The 20,951-nt window shown below is 42.9% G+C and overlaps 1 protein-coding gene across 6 annotated transcripts in view; it reads right to left on the reverse strand.

Annotated features, from left to right (window-relative positions):
• The window catches only part of LOC106606228 (WD repeat domain phosphoinositide-interacting protein 1), a 51,688-nt gene that overhangs the window by 29,910 nt on the left and 827 nt on the right, over positions 1-20,951 (reverse strand). For all 6 annotated transcript variants that reach the window (XR_014392576.1, XR_014392575.1, XR_014392574.1 and 3 more), the window contains exons 2-4: positions 16,728-16,810; positions 11,474-11,640; positions 3-99 (exon numbers count right to left, since the gene is read on the reverse strand). Coding sequence is in view for 1 of the 6 variants with exons in the window: in XM_082976269.1 (XP_082832395.1) it covers positions 3-99; positions 11,474-11,640; positions 16,728-16,810 (347 nt within the window). In the remaining 5 variants the exon portion in view is untranslated. The remainder of the gene's footprint in view (positions 1-2; positions 100-11,473; positions 11,641-16,727; positions 16,811-20,951) is intronic.

Here is a 20,951-nt window from a genome sequence, read left to right on the forward strand (position 1 = left end):
ACCTGAGGGGTTGGAGGGCGTGTTGAGAAGGGTCTTCAGCAGCTTCATGTCTTTGATGTTGTGGATGTACACTGACTCCTCCAAACACACCACCAGCCTCTACAGGGGGAGGGAGAGAGGGAGGGAGAGGGAGAGGGAGAGGGGAGGGAGAGGGAGAGGGAGAGGGAGAGAGGGAGAGGGGAGGGGAGGGAGAGAGAGAGGGAGAGGGGGAGGGAGAGGGAGAGGGGGAAGGGGAGGGGGGGGACAGGGACAGGGAGAGGGAGAGGGAGAGGGGGAGAGAGAGGTGACTGTTAGTATGTGAATTGCGCTGATCATTTCCTGGCAGGTTATCCTGTGGCAACATGTCCTAATAAAGTGTTCAAAATCAATAGCTGCTGACAACAACATCTCTACATGGTCTCTATATGTATGTCTCTAACTGAACAACAACATCTCTATATGTATGTCTCTATATGTATGTCTCTAACTGAACAACAACATCTCTACATGGTCTCTATATGTATGTCTCTTACTGAACAACAACATCTCTACATGGTCTCTATATGTATGTCTCTAACTGAACAACAACATCTCTACATGGTCTCTATATGTATGTCTCTTACTGAACAACAACATCTCTACATGGTCTCTATATGTATGTCTCTAACTGAACAACAACATCTCTACATGGTCTCTATATGTATGTCTCTAACTGAACAACAACATCTCTACATGGTCTCTATATGTATGTCTCTTACTGAACAACAACATCTCTACATGGTCTCTATATGTATGTCTCTTACTGAACAACAAATCTCTACATGGTCTCTATATGTATGTCTCTAACTGAACAACAACATCTCTACATGGTCTCTATATGTATGTCTCTAACTGAACAACAACATCTCTACATGGTCTCTATATGTATGTCTCTAACTGAACAACAACATCTCTACATGGTCTCTATATGTATGTCTCTTACTGAACAACAACATCTCTACATGGTCTCTATATGTATGTCTCTTACTGAACAACAACATCTCTACATGGTCTCTATATGTATGTCTCTAACTGAACAACAACATCTCTACATGGTCTCTATATGTATGTCTCTTACTGAACAACAACATCTCTACATGGTCTCTATATGTATGTCTCTTACTGAACAACAACATCTCTACATGGTCTCTATATGTATGTCTCTTACTGAACAACAACATCTCTATATGTATGTCTCTATATGTATGTCTCTTACTGAACAACAACATCTCTACATGGTCTCTATATGTATGTCTCTAACTGAACAACAACATCTCTAATGGTCTCTATATGTATGTCTCTAACTGAACAACAACATCTCTACATGGTCTCTATATGTATGTCTCTAACTGAACAACAACATCTCTACATGGTCTCTATATGTATGTCTCTATACTGAACAACAACATCTCTACATGGTCTCTATATGTATGTCTCTTACTGAACAACAACATCTCTACATGGTCTCTATATGTATGTCTCTTACTGAACAACAACATCTCTACATGGTCTCTATATGTATGTCTCTTACTGAACAACAACATCTCTACATGGTCTCTATATGTATGTCTCTTACTGAACAACAACATCTCTACATGGTCTCTATATGTATGTCTCTAACTGAACAACAACATCTCTACATGGTCTCTATATGTATGTCTCTAACTGAACAACAACATCTCTACATGGTCTCTATATGTATGTCTCTTACTGAACAACAACATCTCTACATGGTCTCTATATGTATGTCTCTAACTGAACAACATCTCTACATGGTCTCTATATGTATGTCTCTTACTGAACAACAACATCTCTACATGGTCTCTATATGTATGTCTCTAACTGAACAACAACATCTCTACATGGTCTCTATATGTATGTCTCTAACTGAACAACAACATCTCTACATGGTCTCTATATGTATGTCTCTTACTGAACAACAACATCTCTACATGGTCTCTATATGTATGTCTCTAACTGAACAACAACATCTCTACATGGTCTCTATATGTATGTCTCTTACTGAACAACAACATCTCTACATGGTCTCTATATGTATGTCTCTTACTGAACAACAACATCTCTACATGGTCTCTATATGTATGTCTCTTACTGAACAACAACATCTCTACATGGTCTCTATATGTATGTCTCTTACTGAACAACAACATCTCTACATGGTCTCTATATGTATGTCTCTTACTGAACAACAACATCTCTACATGGTCTCTATATGTATGTCTCTTACTGAACAACAACATCTCTACATGGTCTCTATATGTATGTCTCTAACTGAACAACATCTCTACATGGTCTCTATATGTATGTCTCTAACTGAACAACAACATCTCTACATGGTCTCTATATGTATGTCTCTAACTGAACAACAACATCTCTACATGGTCTCTATATGTATGTCTCTAACTGAACAACAACATCTCTACATGGTCTCTATATGTATGTCTCTTACTGAACAACAACATCTCTACATGGTCTCTATATGTATGTCTCTTACTGAACAACAACATCTCTACATGGTCTCTATATGTATGTCTCTTACTGAACAACAACATCTCTACATGGTCTCTATATGTATGTCTCTAACTGAACAACAACATCTCTACATGGTCTCTATATGTATGTCTCTAACTGAACAACAACATCTCTACATGGTCTCTATATGTATGTCTCTTACTGAACAACAACATCTCTACATGGTCTCTATATGTATGTCTCTTACTGAACAACAACATCTCTACATGGTCTCTATATGTATGTCTCTAACTGAACAACAACATCTCTACATGGTCTCTATATGTATGTCTCTAACTGAACAACAACATCTCTACATGGTCTCTATATGTATGTCTCTTAACTGAACAACAACATCTCTACATGGTCTCTATATGTATGTCTCTTACTGAACAACAACATCTCTACATGGTCTCTATATGTATGTCTCTAACTGAACAACATCTCTACATGGTCTCTATATGTATGTCTCTAACTGAACAACATCTCTACATGGTCTCTATATGTATGTCTCTAACTGAACAACATCTCTACATGGTCTCTATATGTATGTCTCTTACTGAACAACAACATCTCTACATGGTCTCTATATGTATGTCTCTTACTGAACAACAACATCTCTACATGGTCTCTATATGTATGTCTCTTACTGAACAACAACATCTCTACATGGTCTCTATATGTATGTCTCTTACTGAACAACAACATCTCTACATGGTCTCTATATGTATGTCTCTAACTGAACAACATCTCTACATGGTCTCTATATGTATGTCTCTTACTGAACAACAACATCTCTACATGGTCTCTATATGTATGTCTCTAACTGAACAACAACATCTCTACATGGTCTCTATATGTATGTCTCTAACTGAACAACAACATCTCTACATGGTCTCTATATGTATGTCTCTTACTGAACAACAACATCTCTACATGGTCTCTATATGTATGTCTCTAACTGAACAACAACATCTCTACATGGTCTCTATATGTATGTCTCTAACTGAACAACATCTCTACATGGTCTCTATATGTATGTCTCTAACTGAACAACATCTCTACATGGTCTCTATATGTATGTCTCTAACTGAACAACAACATCTCTACATGGTCTCTATATGTATGTCTCTTACTGAACAACAACATCTCTACATGGTCTCTATATGTATGTCTCTTACTGAACAACAACATCTCTACATGGTCTCTATATGTATGTCTCTAACTGAACAACAACATCTCTACATGGTCTCTATATGTATGTCTCTTACTGAACAACAACATCTCTACATGGTCTCTATATGTATGTCTCTTACTGAACAACAACATCTCTACATGGTCTCTATATGTATGTCTCTAACTGAACAACAACATCTCTACATGGTCTCTATATGTATGTCTCTAACTGAACAACAACATCTCTACATGGTCTCTATATGTATGTCTCTTACTGAACAACAACATCTCTACATGGTCTCTATATGTATGTCTCTAACTGAACAACAACATCTCTACATGGTCTCTATATGTATGTCTCTAACTGAACAACAACATCTCTACATGGTCTCTATATGTATGTCTCTTACTGAACAACATCTCTACATGGTCTCTATATGTATGTCTCTTACTGAACAACAACATCTCTACATGGTCTCTATATGTATGTCTCTAACTGAACAACAACATCTCTACATGGTCTCTATATGTATGTCTCTAACTGAACAACATCTCTACATGGTCTCTATATGTATGTCTCTTACTGAACAACAACATCTCTACATGGTCTCTATATGTATGTCTCTTACTGAACAACAACATCTCTACATGGTCTCTATATGTATGTCTCTTACTGAACAACATCTCTACATGGTCTCTATATGTATGTCTCTTACTGAACAACAACATCTCTACATGGTCTCTATATGTATGTCTCTAACTGAACAACAACATCTCTACATGGTCTCTATATGTATGTCTCTAACTGAACAACAACATCTCTACATGGTCTCTATATGTATGTCTCTAACTGAACAACAACATCTCTACATGGTCTCTATATGTATGTCTCTTACTGAACAACAACATCTCTACATGGTCTCTATATGTATGTCTCTTACTGAACAACAACATCTCTACATGGTCTCTATATGTATGTCTCTAACTGAACAACAACATCTCTACATGGTCTCTATATGTATGTCTCTTACTGAACAACAACATCTCTATATGTATGTCTCTTACTGAACAACAACATCTCTACATGGTCTCTATATGTATGTCTCTAACTGAACAACAACATCTCTACATGGTCTCTATATGTATGTCTCTTACTGAACAACAACATCTCTACATGGTCTCTATATGTATGTCTCTTACTGAACAACAACATCTCTACATGGTCTCTATATGTATGTCTCTAACTGAACAACAACATCTCTACATGGTCTCTATATGTATGTCTCTTACTGAACAACAACATCTCTACATGGTCTCTATATGTATGTCTCTTACTGAACAACAACATCTCTACATGGTCTCTATATGTATGTCTCTAACTGAACAACAACATCTCTACATGGTCTCTATATGTATGTCTCTTACTGAACAACAACATCTCTACATGGTCTCTATATGTATGTCTCTAACTGAACAACAACATCTCTACATGGTCTCTATATGTATGTCTCTAACTGAACAACAACATCTCTACATGGTCTCTATATGTATGTCTCTTACTGAACAACAACATCTCTACATGGTCTCTATATGTATGTCTCTAACTGAACAACAACATCTCTACATGGTCTCTATATGTATGTCTCTAACTGAACAACAACATCTCTACATGGTCTCTATATGTATGTCTCTTACTGAACAACAACATCTCTACATGGTCTCTATATGTATGTCTCTAACTGAACAACACATCTCTACATGGTCTCTATATGTATGTCTCTTACTGAACAACAACATCTCTATATGTATGTCTCTAACTGAACAACAACATCTCTATATGTATGTCTCTAACTGAACAACAACATCTCTACATGGTCTCTATATGTATGTCTCTAACTGAACAACATCTCTATATGTATGTCTCTTACTGAACAACAACATCTCTACATGGTCTCTATATGTATGTCTCTAACTGAACAACAACATCTCTACATGGTCTCTATATGTATGTCTCTTACTGAACAACAACATCTCTACATGGTCTCTATATGTATGTCTCTTACTGAACAACAACATCTCTACATGGTCTCTATATGTATGTCTCTTACTGAACAACAACATCTCTACATGGTCTCTATATGTATGTCTCTTACTGAACAACAACATCTCTACATGGTCTCTATATGTATGTCTCTAACTGAACAACAACATCTCTACATGGTCTCTATATGTATGTCTCTTACTGAACAACAACATCTCTACATGGTCTCTATATGTATGTCTCTTACTGAACAACAACATCTCTACATGGTCTCTATATGTATGTCTCTTACTGAACAACAACATCTCTACATGGTCTCTATATGTATGTCTCTAACTGAACAACATCTCTACATGGTCTCTATATGTATGTCTCTAACTGAACAACAACATCTCTACATGGTCTCTATATGTATGTCTCTAACTGAACAACAACATCTCTATATGTGTCTCTATATGTATGTCTCTAACTGAACAACAACATCTCTACATGGTCTCTATATGTATGTCTCTTACTGAACAACAACATCTCTACATGGTCTCTATATGTATGTCTCTTACTGAACAACATCTCTACATGGTCTCTATATGTATGTCTCTAACTGAACAACAACATCTCTACATGGTCTCTATATGTATGTCTCTAACTGAACAACAACATCTCTACATGGTCTCTATATGTATGTCTCTAACTGCAACAACATCTCTACATGGTCTCTATATGTATGTCTCTTACTGAACAACAACATCTCTACATGGTCTCTATATGTATGTCTCTAACTGAACAACAACATCTCTACATGGTCTCTATATGTATGTCTCTAACTGAACAACATCTCTACATGGTCTCTATATGTATGTCTCTAACTGAACAACATCTCTACATGGTCTCTATATGTATGTCTCTAACTGAACAACATCTCTACATGGTCTCTATATGTATGTCTCTTACTGAACAACAACATCTCTACATGGTCTCTATATGTATGTCTCTAACTGAACAACACATCTCTACATGGTCTCTATATGTATGTCTCTAACTGAACAACAACATCTCTACATGGTCTCTATATGTATGTCTCTAACTGCAACAACATCTCTACATGGTCTCTATATGTATGTCTCTTACTGAACAACAACATCTCTACATGGTCTCTATATGTATGTCTCTTACTGAACAACAACATCTCTACATGGTCTCTATATGTATGTCTCTTACTGAACAACAACATCTCTACATGGTCTCTATATGTATGTCTCTTACTGAACAACAACATCTCTACATGGTCTCTATATGTATGTCTCTAACTGAACAACATCTCTACATGGTCTCTATATGTATGTCTCTTACTGAACAACAACATCTCTACATGGTCTCTATATGTATGTCTCTAACTGAACAACAACATCTCTACATGGTCTCTATATGTATGTCTCTAACTGAACAACAACATCTCTACATGGTCTCTATATGTATGTCTCTTACTGAACAACAACATCTCTACATGGTCTCTATATGTATGTCTCTAACTGAACAACAACATCTCTACATGGTCTCTATATGTATGTCTCTAACTGAACAACATCTCTACATGGTCTCTATATGTATGTCTCTAACTGAACAACATCTCTACATGGTCTCTATATGTATGTCTCTAACTGAACAACAACATCTCTACATGGTCTCTATATGTATGTCTCTTACTGAACAACAACATCTCTACATGGTCTCTATATGTATGTCTCTTACTGAACAACAACATCTCTACATGGTCTCTATATGTATGTCTCTAACTGAACAACAACATCTCTACATGGTCTCTATATGTATGTCTCTTACTGAACAACAACATCTCTACATGGTCTCTATATGTATGTCTCTAACTGAACAACATCTCTACATGGTCTCTATATGTATGTCTCTAACTGAACAACAACATCTCTACATGGTCTCTATATGTATGTCTCTAACTGAACAACAACATCTCTATATGTATGTCTCTAACTGAACAACAACATCTCTATATGTATGTCTCTATATGTATGTCTCTAACTGAACAACAACATCTCTACATGGTCTCTATATGTATGTCTCTTACTGAACAACAACATCTCTACATGGTCTCTATATGTATGTCTCTTACTGAACAACAACATCTCTACATGGTCTCTATATGTATGTCTCTAACTGAACAACATCTCTACATGGTCTCTATATGTATGTCTCTAACTGAACAACAACATCTCTACATGGTCTCTATATGTATGTCTCTAACTGAACAACAACATCTCTATATGTATGTCTCTAACTGAACAACATCTCTACATGGTCTCTATATGTATGTCTCTTACTGAACAACAACATCTCTACATGGTCTCTATATGTATGTCTCTAACTGAACAACAACATCTCTACATGGTCTCTATATGTATGTCTCTAACTGAACAACATCTCTACATGGTCTCTATATGTATGTCTCTAACTGAACAACATCTCTACATGGTCTCTATATGTATGTCTCTAACTGAACAACATCTCTACATGGTCTCTATATGTATGTCTCTTACTGAACAACAACATCTCTACATGGTCTCTATATGTATGTCTCTTACTGAACAACAACATCTCTATATGTATGTCTCTAACTGAACAACAACATCTCTACATGGTCTCTATATGTATGTCTCTAACTGAACAACAACATCTCTACATGGTCTCTATATGTATGTCTCTTACTGAACAACAACATCTCTACATGGTCTCTATATGTATGTCTCTAACTGAACAACAACATCTCTACATGGTCTCTATATGTATGTCTCTTACTGAACAACAACATCTCTACATGGTCTCTATATGTATGTCTCTTACTGAACAACAACATCTCTACATGGTCTCTATATGTATGTCTCTTACTGAACAACAACATCTCTACATGGTCTCTATATGTATGTCTCTTACTGAACAACAACATCTCTACATGGTCTCTATATGTATGTCTCTTACTGAACAACAACATCTCTATATGTATGTCTCTAACTGAACAACAACATCTCTACATGGTCTCTATATGTATGTCTCTTACTGAACAACAACATCTCTACATGGTCTCTATATGTATGTCTCTAACTGAACAACAACATCTCTACATGGTCTCTATATGTATGTCTCTTACTGAACAACAACATCTCTACATGGTCTCTATATGTATGTCTCTAACTGAACAACATCTCTACATGGTCTCTATATGTATGTCTCTAACTGAACAACAACATCTCTACATGGTGTCTATATGTATGTCTCTTACTGAACAACAACATCTCTACATGGTCTCTATATGTATGTCTCTAACTGAACAACATCTCTACATGGTCTCTATATGTATGTCTCTTACTGAACAACAACATCTCTATATGTATGTCTCTTACTGAACAACAACATCTCTACATGGTCTCTATATGTATGTCTCTTACTGAACAACAACATCTCTACATGGTCTCTATATGTATGTCTCTAACTGAACAACAACATCTCTACATGGTCTCTATATGTATGTCTCTAACTGAACAACATCTCTACATGGTCTGTATATGTATGTCTCTAACTGAACAACAACATCTCTATATGGTCTCTATATGTATGTCTCTTACTGAACAACAACATCTCTACATGGTCTCTATATGTATGTCTCTTACTGAACAACAACATCTCTATATGTATGTCTCTAACTGAACAACAACATCTCTACATGGTCTCTATATGTATGTCTCTTACTGAACAACAACATCTCTACATGGTCTCTATATGTATGTCTCTAACTGAACAACAACATCTCTACATGGTCTCTATATGTATGTCTCTAACTGAACAACATCTCTACATGGTCTCTATATGTATGTCTCTAACTGAACAACATCTCTACATGGTGTCTATATGTATGTCTCTTACTGAACAACAACATCTCTACATGGTCTCTATATGTATGTCTCTAACTGAACAACATCTCTACATGGTCTCTATATGTATGTCTCTTACTGCAACAACACCACAGGTCTCTATATGTATGTCTCTTACTGAACAACAACATCTCTACATGGTCTCTATATGTATGTCTCTTACTGAACAACAACATCTCTACATGGTCTCTATATGTATGTCTCTAACTGAACAACAACATCTCTACATGGTCTCTATATGTATGTCTCTAACTGCAACAACATCTCTACATGGTCTCTATATGTATGTCTCTAACTGAACAACAACATCTCTATATGGTCTCTATATGTATGTCTCTTACTGAACAACAACATCTCTACATGGTCTCTATATGTATGTCTCTTACTGAACAACAACATCTCTATATGTATGTCTCTAACTGAACAACAACATCTCTACATGGTCTCTATATGTATGTCTCTTACTGAACAACAACATCTCTACATGGTCTCTATATGTATGTCTCTAACTGAACAACAACATCTCTACATGGTCTCTATATGTATGTCTCTAACTGAACAACATCTCTACATGGTCTCTATATGTATGTCTCTAACTGAACAACAACATCTCTATATGGTCTCTATATGTATGTCTCTTACTGAACAACAACATCTCTACATGGTCTCTATATGTATGTCTCTTACTGAACAACAACATCTCTATATGTATGTCTCTAACTGAACAACAACATCTCTACATGGTCTCTATATGTATGTCTCTTACTGAACAACAACATCTCTATATGTATGTCTCTAACTGAACAACAACATCTCTACATGGTCTCTATATGTATGTCTCTTACTGAACAACAACATCTCTATATGTATGTCTCTAACTGAACAACAACGTTTCAACAGGAACTTGAGTTGACAGTTGGTTCAATGGATATTATATTACATCTCTGGGAAGTGTAAGACACCTTCACTGTTCCAAATACATCTGTCTGTCTGTCTGTCTGTCTGTCTGTCTGTCTGTCTGTCTGTCTGCCTGCCTGTGGCTGAGAGTGTGTGTTCAACTGTCCATGTGTATGTCCATGTGTCCATGTATCCATGTATCCATGTATGTGTCCAATCTATATCCATCCCCTGTGTGTACTGTACCTGTCTGTTGAGTCTGACAGAGAGGATGTTACTGTAGTTCTGTTACCTGTCTGTTGAGCCTGACAGAGAGGATGTTGTTACTGTAGTTCTGTTACCTGTCTGTTGAGTCTGACAGAGAGGATGTTACTGTAGTTCTGTTACCTGTCTGTTGAGTCTGACAGAGAGGATGTTACTGTAGTTCTGTTACCTGTCTGTTGAGTCTGACAGAGAGGATGTTACTGTAGTTCTGTTACCTGTCTGTTGAGTCTGACAGAGAGGATGTTACTGTAGTTCTGTTACCTGTCTGTTGAGCCTGACAGAGAGGATGTTACTGTAGTTCTGTTACCTGTCTGTTGAGTCTGACAGAGAGGATGTTGTTACTGTAGTTCTGTTACCTGTCTGTTGAGTCTGACAGAGAGGATGTTACTGTAGTTCTGTTACCTGTCTGTTGAGCCTGACAGAGAGGATGTTACTGTAGTTCTGTTACCTGTCTGTTGAGCCTGACAGAGAGGATGTTACTGTAGTTCTGTTACCTGTCTGTTGAGTCTGACAGAGAGGATGTTGTTACTGTAGTTCTGTTACCTGTCTGTTGAGTCTGACAGAGAGGATGTTACTGTAGTTCTGTTACCTGTCTGTTGAGCCTGACAGAGAGGATGTTGTTACTGTAGCTGTAATTGCAGATCTCCGTTCCCTTCTTGAAGTGGTAGACGTTCATCCGTCTGGGTATGGAGAGACTGACCACCACCACCAGACTGCTGGAGAACAACCGCTCAACGATGTACACATCTGGGGTCTCTGATGGGGGAGAGCAGGGGAACACAGGGGTAAGCATGGTATGGGCATGTGTCCTGGGGGGCTGAGGTAGCCTGGTATTAGTGTCCTGGGGGGCTGAGGTAGCCTGGTATTAGTGTCCTGGGGGGGGCTGAGGTAGCCTGGTATTAGTGTCCTGGGGGGGCTAGCCTGGTATTAGTGTCCTGGTGGGGGCTGAGGTAGCCTGGTATTAGTGTCCTGGGGGGCTGAGGTAGCCTGGTATTAGTGTCCTGGGGGGCTGAGGTAGCCTGGTATTAGTGTCCTGGGGGGGGCTGAGGTAGCCTGGTATTAGTGTCCTGGGGGGGGCTGAGGTAGCCTGGTATTAGTGTCCTGGGGGGGCTAGCCTGGTATTAGTGTCCTGGGGGGGCTAGCCTGGTATTAGTGTCCTGGTGGGGGCTGAGGTAGCCTGGTATTAGTGTCCTGGGGGGGGCTGAGGTAGCCTGGTATTAGTGTCTTGGGGGGCTGAGGTAGCCTGGTATTAGTGTCTTGGTGGGGGCTGAGGTAGCCTGGTATTAGTGTCTTGGGGGGCTGAGGTAGCCTGGTATTAGTGTCCTGGGGGGGCTAGCCTGGTATTAGTGTCCTGGTGGGGGCTGAGGTAGCCTGGTATTAGTGTCCTGGGGGGGGCTGAGGTAGCCTGGTATTAGTGTCTTGGGGGGCTGAGGTAGCCTGGTATTAGTGTCTTGGTGGGGGCTGAGGTAGCCTGGTATTAGTGTCTTGGGGGGCTGAGGTAGCCTGGTATTAGTGTCTTGGTGGGGGCTGAGGTAGCCTGGTATTAGTGTCCTGGGGGGGGCTGAGGTAGCCTGGTATTAGTGTCCTGGGGGGGCTAGCCTGGTATTAGTGTCCTGGTGGGGGCTGAGGTAGCCTGGTATTAGTGTCCTGGGGGGCTGAGGTAGCCTGGTATTAGTGTCCTGTGGGGCTGAGGTAGCCTGGTATTAGTGTCCTGGGGGGGGCTGAGGTAGCCTGGTATTAGTGTCCTGGGGGGGGCTGAGGTAGCCTGGTATTAGTGTCCTGGGGGGGCTAGCCTGGTATTAGTGTCCTGGGGGGGCTAGCCTGGTATTAGTGTCCTGGTGGGGGCTGAGGTAGCCTGGTATTAGTGTCCTGGGGGGGGCTGAGGTAGCCTGGTATTAGTGTCTTGGGGGGCTGAGGTAGCCTGGTATTAGTGTCTTGGTGGGGGCTGAGGTAGCCTGGTATTAGTGTCTTGGGGGGCTGAGGTAGCCTGGTATTAGTGTCTTGGTGGGGGCTGAGGTAGCCTGGTATTAGTGTCCTGGGGGGGCTAGCCTGGTATTAGTGTCCTGGTGGGGGCTGAGGTAGCCTGGTATTAGTGTCCTGGGGGGGGCTGAGGTAGCCTGGTATTAGTGTCTTGGGGGGCTGAGGTAGCATGGTATTAGTGTCTTGGTGGGGGCTGAGGTAGCCTGGTATTAGTGTCTTGGGGGGCTGAGGTAGCCTGGTATTAGTGTCTTGGTGGGGGCTGAGTCAGCCTGGTATTAGTGTCCTGGGGGGGGCTGAGGTAGCCTGGTATTAGTGTCTTGGGGGGCTGAGGTAGCCTGGTATTAGTGTCTTGGTGGGGGCTGAGGTAGCCTGGTATTAGTGTCTTGGGGGGCTGAGGTAGCCTGGTATTAGTGTCTTGGTGGGGGCTGAGTCAGCCTGGTATTAGTGTCCTGGGGGGGGCTGAGGTAGCCTGGTATTAGTGTCCTGGGGGGGCTAGCCTGGTATTAGTGTCCTGGTGGGGGCTGAGGTAGCCTGGTATTAGTGTCCTGGGGGGGGGCTGAGATAGCCTGGTATTAGTGTCCTGGGGGACTGAGGTAGCCTGGTATTAGTGTCCTGGTGGGGGCTGACGTAGCCTGGTATTAGTGTCCTGGGGGGCTGAGGTAGCCTGGTATTAGTGTCCTGGGGGGCTGAGGTAGCCTGGTATTAGTGTCCTGGGGGGGGCTGAGGTAGCCTGGTATTAGTGTCCTGGGGGGGGCTGAGGTAGCCTGGTATTAGTGTCCTGGGGGGGCTAGCCTGGTATTAGTGTCCTGGGGGGGGCTAGCCTGGTATTAGTGTCCTGGTGGGGGCTGAGGTAGCCTGGTATTAGTGTCCTGGGGGGGCTGAGGTAGCCTGGTATTAGTGTCTTGGGGGGCTGAGGTAGCCTGGTATTAGTGTCTTGGTGGGGGCTGAGGTAGCCTGGTATTAGTGTCTTGGGGGGCTGAGGTAGCCTGGTATTAGTGTCTTGGTGGGGGCTGAGGTAGCCTGGTATTAGTGTCCTGGGGGGGCTAGCCTGGTATTAGTGTCCTGGTGGGGGCTGAGGTAGCCAGGTATTAGTGTCCTGGGGGGGGCTGAGGTAGCCTGGTATTAGTGTCTTGGGGGGCTGAGGTAGCCTGGTATTAGTGTCGTGGTGGGGGCTGAGGTAGCCTGGTATTAGTGTCTTGGGGGGCTGAGGTAGCCTGGTATTAGTGTCCTGGGGGGCTGAGGTAGCCTGGTATTAGTGTCCTGGTGGGGGCTGAGGTATTCTGGTATTAGTGTCCTGGGGGGGCTGAGGTAGCCTGGTATTAGTGTCCTGGTGGGGGCTGAGGTAGCCTGGTATTAGTGTCCTGGGGGGGCTGAGGTAGCCTGGTATTAGTGTCCTGGTGGGGGCTGAGGTAGCCTGGTATTAGTGTCCTGGGGGGCTGAGGTAGCCTGGTATTAGTGTCCTGGTGGGGGCTGGGGTAGCCTGGTATTAGTGTCCTGGGGGGCTGAGGTAGCCTGGTATTAGTGTCCTGGGGGGGCTGAGGTAGCCTGGTATTAGTGTCCTGGTGGGGGCTGAGGTAGCCTGGTATTAGTGTCCTGGTGGGGGCTGAGGTAGCCTGGTATTAGTGTCCTGGGGGGGCTGAGGTAGCCTGGTATTAGTGTCCTGGTGGGGGCTGAGGTAGCCTGGTATTAGTGTCCTGGGGGGGCTGAGGTAGCCTGGTATTAGTGTCCTGGTGGGGGCTGAGGTAGCCTGGTATTAGTGTCCTGGTGGGGGCTGAGGTAGCCTGGTATTAGTGTCCTGGGGGGCTGAGGTAGCCTGGTATTAGTGTCCTGGGGGGCTGAGGTAGCCTGGTATTAGTGTCCTGGTGGGGGCTGAGGTAGCCTGGTATTAGTGTCCTGGGGGGGCTGAGGTAGCCTGGTATTAGTGTCCTGGTGGGGGCTGAGGTAGCCTGGTATTAGTGTCCTGGGGGGGCTGAGGTAGCCTGGTATTAGTGTCCTGGTGGGGGCTGAGGTAGCCTGGTATTAGTGTCCTGGGGGGCTGAGGTAGCCTGGTATTAGTGTCCTGGGGGGCTGAGGTAGCCTGGTATTAGTGTCCTGGGGGGCTGAGGTAGCCTGGTATTAGTGTCCTGGTGGGGGCTGAGGTAGCCTGGTATTAGTGTCCTGGGGGGGCTGAGGTAGCCTGGTATTAGTGTCCTGGTGGGGCTGAGGTAGCCTGGTATTAGTGTCCTGGGGGGGCTGAGGTAGCCTGGTATTAGTGTCCTGGTGGGGGCTGAGGTAGCCTGGTATTAGTGTCCTGGGGGGCTGAGGTAGCCTGGTATTAGTGTCCTGGGGGGCTGAGGTAGCCTGGTATTAGTGTCCTGGGGGGCTGAGGTAGCCTGGTATTAGTGTCCTGGTGGGGGCTGAGGTAGCCTGGTATTAGTGTCCTGGGGGGCTGAGGTAGCCTGGTATTAGTGTCCTGGTGGGGGCTGAGGTAGCCTGGTATTAGTGTCCTGGGGGGCTAAGGTAGCCTGGTATTAGTGTCCTGGGGGGCTGAGGTAGCCTGGTATTAGTGTCCTGGGGGGCTGAGGTAGCCTGGTATTAGTGTCCTGGGGGGCTGAGGTAGCCTGGTATTAGTGTCCTGGTGGGGGCTGAGGTAGCCTGGTATTAGTGTCCTGGGGGGCTGAGGTAGCCTGGTATTAGTGTCCTGGGGGGCTGAGGTAGCCTGGTATTAGTGTCCTGGGGGGCTGAGGTAGCCTGGTATTAGTGTCCTGGGGGGGCTGAGGTAGCCTGGTATTAGTGTCCTGGTGGGGGCTGAGGTAGCCTGGTATTAGTGTCCTGGGGGGCTGAGGTAGCCTGGTATTAGTGTCCTGGGGGGCTGAGGTAGCCTGGTATTAGTGTCCTGGGGGGCTGAGGTAGCCTGGTATTAGTGTCCTGCCATGGTTGGTTTCTATCTCCACACCACTGTGTCTGTCTGCCAGTAATAATGAACTGAGCATTAAATTACCAGAGACTGGTGGCTAGTGAAGTTATCCATCTACTATTGTCTGTCAACCATTTATCAGTCTACACACAGTGTCTGCAACCCAAATTACACCCTATTGCCTATTTACTTTTGACTAGTAGCCATAGGGCTCTATGTATTTGGAACACAGCCAGTGATTCACAACAAGGAAGTAGACTAACAGAGAATTACCCATCACAGGAAGAGGACTGCCAAGTGATTTCCCTGTAACTGACACTAATGCCCAGAGAGAGGCTAGACAACACAACTAGAATGAGATCCTCTGTATGGGCTGAACAATGCTACAGCTTGGCAGAGCAGAGTCATGTATGAGTCAGAGTCTTGAAGGGAGATAATATCACATCCCATTATAAAGCTCTGGTATTGGAGTCATAGAGTACAGGCAGCCTATCAGAGAGAGGCAGAGGAGTACAGGCAGCCTATCAGAGACGCAGAGGTGTTGGAACTAAGTCTATTCTAGGGGAAGGGTCTAGGGGTGTGTTTGGGACGGGGTCTAAGGTAAGGGGTGTGTTTGGGACGGGGTCTAGGGGAAGGGTTTAGGGGTTTGTTTTGGATGGGGTCTAGGGGAAGAGGTTTGTTTGGGACGGGGTCTAGGGGAAGGGTCTAGGGGGTTGTTTGTGACGGCTTCTAGGGGAAGGGTCTAGGGGTTTGTTTGGGACACGGTCTAGGGGAAGGGTCTAGGGGGTTGTTTGGGACGGGGTCTAAGGGAAGGGTCTAGGGGTGTGTTTGGGACAGGCTAGGGGTGTATTTGGGACGGGGTCTAAGGGAATGGGCTTGGGGTGTGTTTGGGACGGGCTAGGGGTGTGTTTGAGACGGGGTCTAAGGGAATGGGCTTGGGGTGTGTTTGGGACAGGGCTATACTAACCGCTCTCGTAGATGCAGTCCAGTTTGTCCACTGAGGTCACAGAGAACAGCTTATAGCCCGTCTTGGTTCCCACTGACAATGACCTGGGAACACACAACACACACACACACACACACAAAACACACACACACACACACACACACACACACACACACGGTTGAGAAGAGGTTGATAAACACATATAGAATATTACAAGTCAAAGTGACTTATGTGTGACTAGTTTCTTCATGCACACCAGAATATTTAAGAATACAGAGTGTACACACACACACACACACACACACACACACACACACACACACACACACACACACACACACACACACACACACACACACACACACACACACACACACACACACACACACACACACACACACACACCTACAGAAGTAGATAATTAAAAAAACACATTGAATTTGTTACAGTAAAAACATGCCAATGAAGTGTGACTCATCTCATGCACACCAGACTGCTCTCAATGCTTTTATAGGCTGTTTATCTTGGGGATTCACTGTTTATCTTGGGGATTCACTGTTTATCATGGGGATTCACTGTTTATCATGGGGATTCACTGTTTATCTTGGGGATTCACTGTTTATCTTGGGGATTCACTGTTTATCTTGGGGATTCACTGTTTATCTTGGGGATTCACTGTTTATCTTGGGGATTCACTGTTTATCTTGGGGATTCACTGTTTATCTTGGGGATTCACTGTTTATCTTGGGGATTCACTGTTTATCTTGGGGATTCACTGTTTATCTTGGGGATTCACTGTTTATCATGGGGATTCACTGTTTATCTTGGGGATTCACTGTTTATCTTGGGGATTCACTGTTTATCTTGGGGATTCACTGTTTATCATGGGGATTCACTGTTTATCTTGGGGATTCACTGTTTATCATGGGGATTCACTGTTTATCTTGGGGATTCACTGTTTATCTTGGGGATTCACTGTTTATCTTGGGGATTCACTGTTTATCATGGGGATTCACTGTTTATCATGGGGATTCACTGTTTATCTTGGGGATTCACTGTTTATCTTGGGGATTCACTGTTTATCTTGGGGATTCACTGTTTATCATGGGGATTCACTGTTTATCTTGGGGATTCACTGTTTATCTTGGGGATTCACTGTTTATCATGGGGATTCACTGTTTATCTTGGGGATTCACTGTTTATCTTGGGGATTCCAGAACAAGAAACATTTACTTTGTTTTCAAGTTTGCTGCAAGGACTTTTGATAAAAGGGACAAAAACAGAGAATTTGAAAGTTGCAAGTGTGACTCTTTCCTCATGTGCTGTGTTCTCCGTCCATTCTGGACAGGAGGGAACTTCCCCAAACTACATGAGTGAAATATCATTTCCAGTTAAACATGATATTGCCTATGGAGTACTGATGTAATTGAACTTGTCAGTAATCATTTTGCATAGCCAGTCCAAATACAAAGTAAGTAAGTCTCTCTCTCTCTCTCTCTCCAAACTGATGCAACCTTTCTGAGAGAACTGATATAACTGCCCACACAAACACAGGAAACTGAGTAACACAGGTCTAACACACACATCCTATCTGATAGAAACACAGGTCTAACACACACACATCCTATCTGATAGAAACACAGGTCTAACACACACATCCTATCTGATAGAAACACAGGTCTAACACACACATCCTATCTGATAGAAACACAGGTCTAACACACATCTATCTGTACCTTGGTTAAGTGTTCCTATGGTTACAGACACCACACAAACAGCACACGTACAGTCCTGAGATCAGTGAATGCTGTTGCACCACTGAGAATGTCTGTTCTGAGAGAATGTTCACGGTTCTATCCAAGGAATGACATTATATGATGTCTATGGTTCTGACCCAGGGATTCTGTGACGTGAAACACTTTTGTTTGTTCATTGAGTAAACCATTGAGTAAACCATTGAGTATTGAGTAAACCATTGAGTATTGAGTAAACCATTGAGTATTGAGTACTGAGTAAACCATTGAGTATTGAGTAAACCATTGAGTATTGAGTAAACCATTGAGTATTGAGTATTGAGTAAACCATTGAGTATTGAGTAAACCATTGAGTTGAGTGAACTCAGTGAACTGGTAAAAATAAAAGGAGGCTAGTATGTAAATCTTGACTGAGATGCACTACTACTTGTACTGCTGTCCAATAGAAGAAGAATGGACTCATTTTGGTTAGGTCCTCCTTCAGCACAGTTACATCATTAAGATGACTGAGCAGGGAGGACAGTCATCTAGCAGGGAGGACAGTCATCTGGCAGGGAGGACAGTCATCTGGCAGGGAGGACAGTCATCTGGCAGGGAGGACAGTCATCTAGCAGGGAGGACAGTCATCGAGCAGGGAGGACAGTCATCTAGCAGGGAGGACAGTCATCTAGCAGGGAGGACAGTCATCTAGCAGGGAGGACAGTCATCTAGCAGGGAGGACAGTCATCTAGCAGGGAGGACAGTCATCGAGCAGGGAGGACAGTCATCTAGCAGGGAGGACAGTCATCTGGCAGGGAGGACAGTCATCTGGCAGGGAGGACAGTCATCTAGCAGGGAGGACAGTCATCTAGCAGGGAGGACAGTCATCTAGCTAGGGTGTGTTTAGGGGCACGTCCCAATTGGCACCCTAAATAGTGCACTACTTTTGACCAGGGCCCATAGGTTAGTGCACTATATAGGGAATAGGGTGCCATTGAAGTGTTTATAAAGGAGTGTTTATAATGTTCACTGAGTTCTTCCATTGGACATGTTCTGAAAGTCACTACTCTGTTCCCCTGGATGGGGCTGTCTGCTGTACATGTCTGGTCATGCTCTGAAACAGGAACAAACCTGCAATCATCATCGCTGAAAGAAAGACAAAGTGTTTGCCATTTTTCTTTTGACCACAAACAAACAGATTCCACAGTAAGCTCTCAGTCTTCACGGCACGCTGACTTCCTGACTATTTGTTCATCTTTATCCTGAACTTTCTTTGTTTTTGTTTTGAATGCTGTTTTTATTGTGAGATCTCTGGTGAATAAGATCCCCAATGTGGGCTATGTATTACATAGGCCTCTGGCAAAAACACACAGCTTTGGCCGACGTATCAAAATGCATTGGGAATATGTCGTTTGGAGAGTGTTTGAACATTGGAAAGACATCGCAGAGACATCAAACTTTACATTTTTATTTTCTCACAATCAACACCATAATATATTACCCATCGCATCTTGAAAGAAAACGTAGCCTAAAGTTTCACCGGAAAAATGAAGTGAACTGTGTGTTGTTGAAGTAATTGTATGTTCAGATCCAAACCCAACAACACAGGACAGCAGGTCTACTCTGTTATATGTTCAGATCCAAACCCAACAACACAGGACAGCAGGTCTACTCTGTTATATGTTCAGATCCAAACCCAACAACACAGGACAACAGGTCTACTCTGTTATATGTTCAGATCCAAACCCAACAACACAGGACAACAGGTCTACTCTGTTATATGTTCAGATCCAAACCCAACAACACAGGACAACAGGTCTACTCTGTTATATGTTCAGATCCAAACCCAACAACACAGGACAGCAGGTCTACTCTGTTATATGTTCAGATCCAAACCCAACAACACAGGACAGCAGGTCTACTCTGTTATATGTTCAGATCCAAACCCAACAACACAGGACAGCAGGTCTACTCTGTTCTGCATTCCTTTATCAAGTAAACACTGTCCTGCTCAAGGTGTTTAACCAGGTACCTAACTAAGACAGAATCTATGGACGTGTGTGCGTGTGTGTGTGTGTGTTACCTAGTACCTAGTCTATGACAGAAGCTATGGACAGGTGAAAATTTGCCAGTCAGCCTCATATCAGGTGAGCAGGCGATCTGAAAGTTATTCACTGTCCCAAATAGCACCCTATTCCCTACATACAGTAGTGCTCTATAGGCCCTGGTCAAAACTAGTGCAGAGAACAGGATGCCATTTGGGATACATATCTGTTCATGAAAAGTCGTTGAGTTTGGCGATTCAAGCATTCTCAGTTAGTGCTAACATTAGTCAAAGGAACTCTCTCTATTCAATAGTCTCTCTCTCTCTCTCTCTCTCTCTCTCTCTCTCTCTCTCTCTCTCTCTCTCTCTCTCTCTCTCTCTCTCTCTCTCTCTCTGTGTTGTTTCCGTCCTATACCCCACTTTAAAATGAAGTCATTAAGAAAGGGATCAATAGATTTCTATAGGCAT

This window comes from Salmo salar, chromosome 06 (genome assembly GCF_965601325.2).
Source record: "Salmo salar chromosome 06, fSalSal1, whole genome shotgun sequence".
NCBI lineage: Eukaryota > Metazoa > Chordata > Actinopteri > Salmoniformes > Salmonidae > Salmo > Salmo salar.